The following is a 12360-nucleotide window of genomic DNA, read 5'->3' on the forward strand; positions in this document are numbered from 1 at the left end:
ATTGTAAAGCTACAAAAGATAATAAACCTGTTGCAATTTCAAGTTAGCTAAATGTATAAAAAGAGTTAACACAACAGTTCATCCAATCGTTGCATAAATCACAGTAGAATTCAACAGAACTGAATGAAATTCAACACTTACTTTATAGGGTAATTGATCAGTCAGTTGCCCTGTAAAAAGCTGTTCCAGAAAAAAGATGAAACAAATGTTAAAACAAGTGAGAAATTCCCATCTTAAATCGAAACTTTCAGCATTTGTATTTATTTTCCCGTTCAATTATTTTTTCAGACGACAAATTCCTTAGTATTTGACAAATATAGTAAGAAAAAAAAGTATATATATATTTAAAAAAAGGTAATGTATGTTTGGAACTGAGAGTACCAGGCTCGTATTACCGCATTGTTCACAACGAATTTGTTTAAGGAATATTGTGTGGCATTTTTAGTGGGAATCAGACACATGTTTACACAAACGTTGAAAGTTCTGTAGTCTAGATTTAAGTATGTATATATATGTATATATATATATGGAGAGAGAAAATGACCTAGAAAACTAATTTGTAAATACGGAAGCTATATATATATGTTACGTTAAAATTTTGAGAGGTTTTCACACTTTGATTCACTGACCCACTGATCACATGGTGGCTCAATATCCACCAATTTAGTGTCATTCAGCGCTGAAATCGCTGCACCAAGCAAATGTATTGAACCCGTTATGAGCACATCCAGTTCAATATCTTGGGGATAACGTAATCGAATCTCACAGAAGGCATCCCACAGTGTATCATACATTTGACCCAGATTATTTTGATCCGTTTTTATGCATAGATTTTCCCAAATTGATGCAATATATTTGGCCCGTTTCCGTTGCACATCGGCACTGCAATAGTAGGTCGTCTGATTGGGATCACCTTTCAGTGAGTTGGCCACATTGGGCACAAAGCAGATCATGTCAAAGTTACAGGTCTCGTGCAGGACCCGCACTATGGCCGTGGGATCCGATTCTCCAGTGCGATTGAATATCAATATCTTCGGATTAGCAGCGCTGTAAAAACAGAATTTAAAAAAAATGTTTTTATTAAATAATACAATTGTAGATAAAAATATATACATATATACACTTGGAAAAAATATATATGAACAATAGAAAAAAAAACAGGGGATATTCAAGTACATAAGATCTCAAAAACTGAATAAATTTGAAATACCCAAAACGGAGTACAAAAATATTATTTCAAGTTCGCTTTTAGGCAACCAGAAATCTTAAAAGCAGAATTTTCTGTTCTTTTTTTAAGTACCTTTTTTTGAGTTAATGAACAATGTTTTTTTTCTAGTACAAAGTACAAAAGTACAATTTCTGTAATTTTATAAATTAATTTGTCCAATTACTTTAATATTATCAATTAACTAATTCAATTGATTTTCTGTAACAAATCAATAAGTCATTCTTGTAATAAATATATTGAAATATATTAAATTAATTAAGTTAATAAATTAAACTTAACTAATTTATTTTTTTCATTAGTTAATTTAAATATTTTTTACAGTAATTAATGCAGTGGCATTAAATTTTAAATTCTTGAGTTAGTCTTAAATAAATTTATGAATTTCACTAATTTTTTTTTAATTAATTCAATTAATTAATGTATTTTTAACTAATTAATTTAAATAATGCATTTTTGTAAATATTTAAAAAAAATTAAATTAATTTATTTCATTACATTAATTACTTTAATTTTTAAGAGTTAATCAATTCAGTGGTTTTAATTATTAAATTTTTTAGTTTGTTTGAAATACATTTATTAATTTAATTAATGTATTTTTAGCTATTTAATGTTATTAGTGTAATTTTAATGAGTTAATTTAATTAATGTATTTTTGTAATTAATTAAAAAGTGAAAGAAATTAAATTAATTAATTAAATTTAAATTAATTTAATTAATTAATCAAATTATTTTTAGCTTATTAATGTAATTTGTGTAATTTTAATGAGTCAATTTAATTAATGTGTTTCTGTAATTGATTTAAATTTAATGAATTCATTAATTAAAAAATGAAAGTAATTAAATAAATGAATTTTAATTTAATTAATTAATTTAATTACTTTCATTTTTTAATTAATTAAATTTAAATTAATTTATTTAGTTACTTTCATTTTTTATTTAATTAATTAATTAAATTTAAATTAATTTATTCAATTACTTTCATTTTTTAATGAATTAATTTAATCAATGTATTTTTGTAATTAATTAAATTAAAATTAATTAATTTAATTTCTTTCAATTTTAAATTAATTAAATCAAGTATATATTTGTCTGATATTCATACCTCAATTTAGTGCTCTTGAGAAACCAATCAACGCAGACCCGCATACTCTCCACAGTATGTGCTCCATCCAGATGGACGCGCATATTCTGATACTTGACAAGTTGACAACGTCCGGGCCAATGGGCCTTGGTTAGACCGCGCAGTACTTCGGCCGTCATATGTGGCTCATTGACGGCATTATCCTGATGCAAGGGTCCCGTCGTCTGCCGGAGCCAATCGTAGGCCAATTGTATGGCCAAGGCGCCATTGAGTCGGACATAATCGTTGCAGCTGTGCAGATAATCGGCATAGAGATTGTAATTGAAATACGCATCCGTGCTGAGGACTTCAATAATTTTGGCCTGCTTTTCGGCGGCACGTTCATGGATGACCTTGAGGCATTCCGGCTGTGTGACATGCGTATAGACATGCGAGCCGGGCTTTATAACACCCGCCTTCTGCCACGCTATCTGCTGCAGTGTCTTGCCCAGCAGATCGGTGTGCTCCAGGGCCAATGAGGTGATGCCAACGGTTTTCACATTACGCACAATATTCGTACAATCGCATTCGCCACCGAGTCCCACCTCAAGGACCACAACATCCACACGCTCGGCAATGAAGACATGGAATCCCAATATGGTTAGGAACATAAAGAATGATGGCATATCCAGTTCATGTTCACGTCGCTCCTTCAGCCGATTGTACACTTGCCAAAAGTGATAAGTGAACTTGTGCTTGGCCAGCGGATCACCATTGATCCGGATGCGCTCGTTGGTGGACACCAAGTGGGGGGAACTGAAGAAACCGGTTCGTGCACCATATTGACGCAATATCGATTCAGTCAACGCGCACGTTGAGCCCTAAAACAAAACAATCAACCAAACAATCAACCAAACAATCAATAAAACACTCAGAAATTAATACAACAACAAGACATACACTGTTCAAAATTAGACAAGTTAGTCAAGAAATTGCTCAGAAAATATAAAAATTCACATATTTATATTTTATATCTTTAAAAACTGTTTAATTTTATATAAATTAATTTTCTTCTTTTTATTAATTTCTTCTCAAAACTATAGACAAGAAAAATTAAATATTAAATAAAATGAAAATCCATATAACTGAATCAAAAATGAATCCAAAAACAAGACATACACTGTTAAAAATTAGACAAGTTAATCAAGAAATTGTTTAGAAAATATAAAAATTCACATATTTATATTTAATATCTTTAAAAACTGTTTAATTTTATATAAATTAATTTTCTTCTTTTTATTAATTTATTCTCAAAGCTATTGAAAAATTAAATATTATATAAAATGAAAATCCATAAAACTGAATCAAAAAGGAATCCAAAAACAAGACATACACTGTTCAAAATTAGACAAGTTAATCAAGAAATTGCTCAGAAAATATAAAAATTCACATATTTATATTTTATATCTTTAAAAACTGTTTAATTCCATATAAATTAATTTTCTTCTTTTTATTAATTTCTTCTCAAAGCTATAGACATGAAAAATAAAATGAAAATTCATAAAACTGAATCAAAAATGAATCCAAAAACAAGACATACACTGTTCAAAATTAGACAAGTTAATCAAGAAATTGCTCAGAAAATATAAAAATTCACATATTTATATTTTATATCTTTAAAAACTGTTTAATTCCATATAAATTAATTTTCTTCTTTTTATTAATTTCTTCTCAAAGCTATAGACATAAAATATAAAATGAAAATTCATAAAACTGAATCAAAAATGAATCCAAAAACAAGACATACACTGTTCAAAATTAGACAAGTTAATCAAGAAATTGCTCAGAAAATATAAAAATTCACATATTTATATATTTTATATATTTAAAAATTGTTTAAATCCCTATAAATTAATTTTCTTCTTTATATAAAAATTCACATATTTATATTTTATATCTTTAAAAACTGTTTAATTCCATATAAATTAATTTTCTTCTTTTTATTAATTTCTTCTCAAAGCTATAGACATGAAAAATAAAATGAAAATTCATAAAACTGAATCAAAATGAATCAAAAACAAGACATACACTGTTCAAAAATTAGACAAGTTAATCAAGAAATTTCAGAAAATATAAAAATTCACATATTTATATATTTTATATATTTAAAAATTGTTTAAATCCCTATAAATTAATTTTCTTCTTTATATAAAAATTCACATATTTATATTTTATATCTTTAAAAACTGTTTAATTCCATATAAATTAATTTTCTTCTTTTTATTAATTTCTTCTCAAAGCTATAGACATGAAAAATAAAATGAAAATTCATAAAACTGAATCAAAAAGGAATCCAAAAACAAGACATACACTGTTCAAAATTAGACAAGTAAATCAAGAAATTGTTCAGAAAAATCAAAATTCACATATTTATCACATATTTAAACAAAATTAAAATTCTCAGCTTTAATTTATTTACTTTTAAAAACAGTTAAGTTTGACAAAAATTTATTTTTTTTATATTTTTAGCTTTTAAGAACCATAGACAAGAATTCTAAAAAACAAAAAATTCTAAATCCATAAAAAATATATATTTTTTTGTCAGCGAAATTGTAAAAATTTTGTTTTTTGTCACAACACTTTCTTTGATTATCTGTATTTTCTAAGTTTTGAAAAAAATGCATAAAGTACGACACGTAATGCCTAGTTAAGAAGTTTAAAAACTATATCAGAGATATTTTGACGTAAAGCGTATAAATTTAAATGTCAAATTTGAAAATATCTCTTTAATAAAATTAATGAGACACTGAAAACCCGGCTTTTTTTTGAATATTTTTGTTTTATTCCCAAATTTAGAAACTGAACCTTTTTGTCCAGTGTACCCGTTAACACAAAAGCTTGGCCATTGACCATTTTAAACAGTAGATGAACAAAGCTCAGTAGATTTCAAAACAAAACTAAAATTACAACAAAAGCAACACACAACAATACAATCGAGGCTTATCAGTTGTAGAGCTAGGAGAGCCAAATGATAATCGATAGATCTGCACCGGGAGAAATTAATTGTATAATGTCAATATACAAATAATATATTTAAGATTTAAAAATGCTTTAAATTAGAAATAATGCTAGCGTTAAAGGAAAGGAAAATAAAAAGTTAACATGAAAATAATGCTAATGCAAATGCTAAAATCAATGAAAATTTATAAGATTGCCTGAAAATAATGCTACTGCTATTATTCATGAAAATTATGCTAATGTTGCTTATACCAGATTATAATCTGAAAATTAATATGACATATATCAGTTAAGAAAATGCATGAAAAATTTGCTAATGATCAGTTTAATAATAATGCTAATAATACATATTAAAAATACTTTTGATATTGGCTAACTTCAATGTTATCTGGAAAATAAGTCTTTTGTACATATAAATGATAGTGTTAAATACCAAAGATAATAATACTGATAATAATAATAATATTTATACTTGTGACAATGACAATGCTAATGCTTATATATCTTATTAATTAGCATAGTAAAAATGGTCATAATGAAAAGGTAAATTTAAATAAACGCTAAAAATTAACTTTGACTTTTTTCCCATTCCCACTCGAGTCTCATAATTGCCTAATCGATATCATTGAGTTGAAAATATAATCAGCTTTGCTATATTAACAATCGATCACAACAAAGTTGCTATTTGTGAAGTTTTTTGTTTATCAATTAACTACAATCGCATTTCTTGTGCGAAATCTCCTATTGATAGAGAAATAAGTACTAAATATTGGGCAAAACAATGACTTGTAAAGTAATGAATAAACAAATTTTAATGAAAGAAAAAAGTATACTATTAAATTTTGTAAACTTTCTGTAATTTTTAGTATTAAATGATTTTAAATGAGCATATTAATTAAGTAAAGTATTATTTTCAGGAATCACAGCTTAGGATTATGTAATTTTTATTTTTTATAATGATATAATGAGATTTTTATAAAATAACTCAATAGTAATTACTATCAATAATGCAAATTATTAAAAATCATTAAATAATCTTTACTGTGTAGGTTTTATAATATAATTTTAAATGATTACGATTTCTGATTATTTTCCTAGTTTTTTTCTATGTTTCTTTTTATTTTTAACAGTGTAGCGTTACTCTCACGCTTAAAACGCTCCCAATGTGATTGTCATTATTGTGTTTAGTTGTTAGCATCAATTTTCGTGTTGTTATTTTTTTTTTTTTTCGATTAATTCATTTTGTGAAATAAGCGTGTCGATGATGAGTTAATTGTAGTTGGAACTGGAACTCTCTCTTACCTTGCCCTTGGTGCCGGCAACATGTATTATCGATAGCTGCTCCACGGTGGTCAAAGGTAGACCGCTACGTTCTAAAAATTTGATGGTATCCCTTATAGAAAAGGTCTTGCCATTTGTTATAGAGTTTTTTATCGCTTGTTCGTTTGGCTGAATCGTTGTTAGCTCCTCAATGCATGCCTATAACAAAGAGAAGAGTTTGTAATCAAAATATTTATAGATTATATTTTATTTTAATTTAATAAAACTTGTGGTACTATATGAGTTTTTCTTTTCCTGCTTAAAAAAAATTATTATTACTCAAGTTTTAAAGTAAAACTTAAGGTTTTTCATTGCATTGCAAGTAAATCCATAAAAATAATACAAAATAATCTTTACATTGTAGTCTTACAACAAAACCTATTAATAATAATTATAATTAAATTAATAACTATAATAATAATTATTCCTAGAGCTTTGTTATTATAAAAATTATTAAAAGTTAAATAGGTTTTGTTGTAAAACTACAATGTAAAGATTATTTTTTATTTTTTATTTGAGTTTATTTTTCTTACTCAAAAATTAAGATTATTTGAGCTGTAAAATCTAACTCAAAATTTTTCATTATATTGTAAGTAAATTATTAAAAATGAAAAATAAACACTACTGTAGTTTAAAAAAATAAAAATATTTTATATTGTAAGTAAATCAATAAAATTTAATAATATTGATTATATTGTATTTAAAAAAAAAACTTATAATAATTAAAGTCCCTATTTATTTTATATTATTTTTTTTTTATTATTTTATTAATTTTTACTCACATTGTAGGCTGCATTCTCACTGGCAATGCTATTTTGATCCTCATCATTGGCTCTTTGGCGTCCGTTGGGATAGAAGACAAGATCCTCAAAGAGGACATCATCATCATTATCATCGGATTGAGGTGTTTGTGTTGTTTGTAAATTTAAAAAGTCACTATTGCCGTTAATATTGTTATGATTATTGATATTGTTATTATTATGGTGCAGTTGTATGGGTGTTCCGGATTTATTATCTATCCTTGGCGCCGCCGACACTGTGCTCGCTCTACAAATCTTAAGGTCGTCCATGCGTCGAAATTGGCTCATAATACGCACATCTAGACACAACTTGCTGGTCTTAAGCACTGAACGCATTACCTTGCGGCAAAGCATTATTTTTTCAATATATTTATACCGCTATCGATCGCTTCGATTCTGGTTTACAGTGCACTCTCGCTCCCGCTCTAGCGCTCTCTGTGATTCTCACTCTCTCTCTCTCTATTTCTATCTATTGCTCGCACGCTTTCAAACTTGTTTCATTGGAGGGAGAACCAAGACTGGTGAGCGGAGACCGGTGAGCGGTAAACTCGACGGTTACTGAAAAAAAATATATGTATATATTTCTATAGTATATAAATAAAATCATAGATAAAGTTAATTGACACATTTATAATATAAACAACTTGAGTGCGTGGTTTGAACTCTGTAACCCGGCAGGTAATTTGCCTAATATCAATTGATAAGATTTTGTGAAATCGTTTAATAAATACAGCACAACATACAATTGCTACTCTTGCATACTTATATGTATATATGTTAATATGTAGTGTATAAAGTTACTTAATAAATACGCATACGCAATCATGTCATACAATTGCTACACGTGCATTTACATACATATACAATTGCAATAGATTAACATTGAAATGATAACGGTCATTAGATAAGGCGGCATTTGCTCGATTGACCACGATGTTATCGTTCTGAGCGATTACGATAAATGCACGATATGTGCAGCAAACCAGCGCCAGGTGGCAGCTCCGCAAGCGCTCTCACACGTGTGTTATTGATTTCGCAATGTTGCCAACTTAGCTATTTTAAAGCTAGTTTCGACTATCTTTAAAGTTATATTCACTGTTGTCAATTTAACTTTTTTTTATTTTAAAAGTGAATTTCAGTAAAGAAATACACTAAAGCATAAATTTTTAACGGTAGAAATTGGCAGCAGTGGTTAGATTTCTAGGATAATTTGAAAATTAATATTAAATAAAATGACTTATTTTAGCTATGTTTTGATAGCAAAATATTAATAGCAATATTATTTCACAAAAGTGTGGCAAATCAAATTTGGCTGCTTTACAGCCAGAAGAAAAAGGTTAAAGTTTATATTAAATACACTTACTAATTTTAACAATGTTTTGATAACAAGATATTAATAGTAATTTTATATAAGACAATATAGAAAAGTGCGCGCCAAAACAAATTTGGCTGCTTTACAGCCAGAAATAACTATTTTTGTGCACTAAAAGTTGGCAACAATGTTGTTATGCATGTGTACATGAGCAACAATTCACTGCGAATAATTGTGTAAATAACATAAATAAATAAGCTTACATGGCATGCACAGCTGGGCCTGGAACGCGGCTTATCACCGTCTGCGGACAGCTAGCGAATTAACAATAGAATACATGTATAATCCGTAACGTGTTGGTAGTATGGCCGAAACTGAATCCGAAATAACGCAAACACACTTGCAGTGGAGCCCGGGTGAATGACGCGACGCGGTCGGTTGAATGGCAAAGAGCGCCACAAAACAAGCAAACGAAAAAGAGGAAGAAAAATAAAAGAAATGTGACAAATTTTGAGACAGCTGTTGCTGTGTGCTATTCAAAATAATGAGGATAAAACTAATTTTGTCAACATGTCTGACATAAATATTGAAAACCCAAGTGACAGGTAATTACATGGTTTGCTTTGTCAAAACAATTTAATTCAAATTCAAATTATTTATGTGTTTAGCAACAAACGCATGCGTCTTGGTGTGTGTGAGGTTTGTGGCGGCAAAGAAGCAATTTATGCGTGTCCCAAATGTGAGGTGAAAACCTGTGCATTGGCCTGTGTGCAGATCCATAAGCGGGAACTCAATTGTGATGGCATACGGGATCGCACCAAGTATATGCCATTGAGTGCCATGACGGAGCGTGAATTCCTCAGTGACTATTGTTTCCTCGAGGAGTGCACACGTTATGCGGAGAGTCGCAAGCGAGATCAGAGCAAACGTTATACACAACAACAACGGCAGCTGCCAGTGCCGCTTTATCGCATGCGACAGGAGGCATTCAAAAGGAATATACGCCTGCAATTTCTGCTGCCGCATTTCACTCGCCACAAGCAGAATACCACATATTTGAATTGGAAACTGCAGCGTTTCTTTTGGCACATTGAATGGTTGTTTACACATGTGGACAACGCGACAACAACAGCAACAACAACTCGCTTTGTGGACACACGTTGCAATGAGCAGGAAACGCTGTCTACACTGTTAAACAAATACTTGGATCTGCAGCTGGAGACGGCGCTGCAGCAGCGCAAAGTGTTGCAGCAACATCAACGTGCCGGCATTGGTCAGTTGACGCTGTGGCTGCGTGCCGAGGGCGTCCGACGCAGTGGCTCACGTTGTTATGCTCTCAAGGCACACAAATCCTTACGTGAGAATCTCGCTGGCAAAACCATCATTGAATTTCCCACTATCTATGTTAGCTACGAGCAGCGTCCGCCAACTGGCTACGATGTTATAGACAGTGGTAAGCAGAGAGATCTCTTTTATACCCTGCGCACATTTAAAATAGACCAAATAGGGTAGTATGTGCTTGGCAGACTGTATGTAACAGCCAGAAGGAGGCGTGGCAGGCCCCATTAAGCATAAATATATATATAAAACAGTTTGTCCTGACTGACTGACTGATATTCGTGGAGCTTAAATGGCTCAAACAAAAGGCCGAGGTGGATCAAATTTGGGCACAACATAGCTAAGAAAATCTTATCGTGCAATATATTATATATTCCTGATCAGCATAGACAGCCTTCGATCTAGTCCTGTCTGTCTGTCCATCCATCTGTTCGAACGCGTCCATCTCAGAGACCATAAGAGCTAGGCACTTCAAAATTGCTATGTAGGTTTCTGGATACCGTATGCAGATCAAGTTTGATATAATTTTTGGATCGGATCTCTATATCATATAGCTGCCATAGGAACGATAGGTCGAAAATGAAATTTTAGTATGAAAAAGTTTTTTGTTTTTTGAGATATCTTAGCCAAACAGATAAAATATGCATCTGGGCTGGTATTATACATCCTGACGAAATTTGGTTGAAATCGGACCACTATATCATATAGCTGGCGTAGAGACGCTCATTCAAAAATCCAGTTTTAGTATGAAAAAGCTTTTTGTTTTTTGCGATAGCCTTACCAAACTGAAAGAATATACGTCTAGGCTGGTATTATACATCCTGACCAAATTAGATTAAAATCGGTCCATTATATCATATAGCTGCAATAGAGACGCTCAATCGAAAATTAAATCCTAGTATAAAAAAATTTTTTGTTTTTTGAGATATCTTAATCAAACTGATAGAATATGCATTTAACTTGGTTATGTCCATCCTGGCCGAAGTTTGCTCAAATCGATCGACTATATCATATAGCTGTAATAGGACCGATCGGTCAAAAATTAACTTTTAGTATGAAAAAGTTTTTTGCTTTTTGAGATATCTTAACCAAACTCTTAGAATATGCATTTAAGTTGGTTTTGTACATTCTGACCAAACTTGGTTTAATTCGGTCCCATATATCATATAGCTGCCATAGGAACAATCGGTCGAAAATCAACTTTCAGTACAGAGTTCCTGGGCACAGGGTATCCTACTGTCGAGCGTGCTCGACTGTAGCAGCTCACTTGTTGAATCTAAAAACCCTTTTACCAAACTTTTCTATTACCTTTACAGATGAAGAAACTGATGATGTTGCTGATGTTACAGCTGCAACTGCAATTGCTGCTGTGTCCAAGTCGGAGCAGAAACAACAACCAGCTGCCAAGAAAAGCAAATCCACAACTGCCAAGTCAAAGGAATTGCCCGTATTGCATAATCTTTACGATTTAGCAGCCAGTTTTGGTGCAGCCGAAGATGAGGAGGAGGAAGACGATGATGACAATGATGACAACGATGATGAGGATGATGAGGATGAATCTGAGGCAAACAGCGATGAGTTGCCCAGTGAGAGTGAAGAGCCACTAAATACCTGTACATATTAAGATACTATTATTTAAGCAGCAAAGTTATAAGAAACATTGTAAATTAAACCAACCAAAAAACAACCTTAAATGTATCGGTTTTGGTTGGCTTAGATTTCTGTGGCATCTATGATTGTAAACCCTTAAGAAAACTCCTTATAGACGCTTTCAGACCACAATTTATCACATTTACTGCCTTTGTACTTTCTTGTACACTTCATAAATTTGTTTCCAAGTAAATATTAAATTAAAGTTGTCAATTTGTCTAATTACAAATTTAATTTGAATGAATTGAATTTTATTTAATTGAATTTGAATGTGTGATAGTCATAAGTATATAAGTGTAAGAATTATCATTTGTTGACCTTTTCAAATAACTTAAAGGCAGAAATTGAATAAAAATTAAATCATTTTGCCAGCTACAAACATAGCGGTCTCTCTTTCTTTTTCCATACTCTCCCTCTCTCTCGTTCTTTTGCGTGTGCCAGACGAATTGAAATTCATTAAACGCTTTTATTGTATACCATTGATTTATTTATTTAAAGTTTTTTTTAGGCTAATTAAATGATAAGAATTATGCCATTTATCAATAGTTTAGTTGAAAAAAAATTAGGTCAGTTACAGCCCGCATATGCAATCTGTATATAGGCATTGTTAGGTATATATGTATATATATCTCAG

The 12360-nt window shown here is 30.6% G+C and overlaps 2 protein-coding genes across 2 annotated transcripts; one reads left to right on the forward strand and one right to left on the reverse strand.

Moving 5' to 3' along the window:
- Positions 1–228: 228 nt before the first annotated feature.
- On the reverse strand, positions 229–7792 carry LOC117783515 (folylpolyglutamate synthase, mitochondrial). The gene is made up of 4 exons (XM_034620940.1): positions 7409–7792; positions 6609–6785; positions 2331–3169; positions 229–1047 (listed from the first exon to the last, which is right to left on the reverse strand). Exons 1-4 carry the CDS (start codon positions 7778–7780, stop codon positions 591–593), a joined length of 1845 nt encoding a protein of 614 aa, XP_034476831.1. The 5' UTR covers positions 7781–7792; the 3' UTR covers positions 229–590.
- A 1189-nt stretch (positions 7793–8981) lies between these two features.
- LOC117783523 (box C/D snoRNA protein 1) lies at positions 8982–12109 on the forward strand. Its single transcript, XM_034620952.1, has 3 exons — positions 8982–9343; positions 9407–10191; positions 11393–12109. The coding sequence occupies exons 1-3, from the start codon at positions 9309–9311 to the stop codon at positions 11698–11700; spliced, it is 1128 nt and encodes a 375-aa protein (XP_034476843.1). The 5' UTR covers positions 8982–9308; the 3' UTR covers positions 11701–12109.
- Positions 12110–12360: the final 251 nt, after the last annotated feature.

This window comes from Drosophila innubila, chromosome X (assembly GCF_004354385.1).
Source record: "Drosophila innubila isolate TH190305 chromosome X, UK_Dinn_1.0, whole genome shotgun sequence".
In the NCBI taxonomy this organism is placed as follows: Eukaryota; Metazoa; Arthropoda; class Insecta; order Diptera; family Drosophilidae; genus Drosophila; species Drosophila innubila.

What these genes read in the sequence shown, in the direction of transcription:
- LOC117783515 (XM_034620940.1), bottom strand. Translation starts at nt 7,780, where the DNA reads ATGCTTTGCCGCAAGGTAATGCGTTCAGTGCTTAAGACCAGCAAGTTG. An exon ending in TTGCCGGCACCAAGGGCAAG is followed by an intron (nt 3,170 to 6,608) that starts GTAAGAGAGAGT and finishes GTTTTGTTTTAG; the next exon opens with GGCTCAACGTGCGCGTTGAC. An exon ending in CTCAAGAGCACTAAATTGAG is followed by an intron (nt 1,048 to 2,330) that starts GTATGAATATCA and finishes CTGTTTTTACAG; the next exon opens with CGCTGCTAATCCGAAGATAT.
- LOC117783523 (XM_034620952.1), top strand. Translation starts at nt 9,309, where the DNA reads ATGTCTGACATAAATATTGAAAACCCAAGTGACAG. An exon ending in ATTGAAAACCCAAGTGACAG is followed by an intron (nt 9,344 to 9,406) that starts GTAATTACATGG and finishes TTATGTGTTTAG; the next exon opens with CAACAAACGCATGCGTCTTG. An exon ending in CTACGATGTTATAGACAGTG is followed by an intron (nt 10,192 to 11,392) that starts GTAAGCAGAGAG and finishes TTACCTTTACAG; the next exon opens with ATGAAGAAACTGATGATGTT.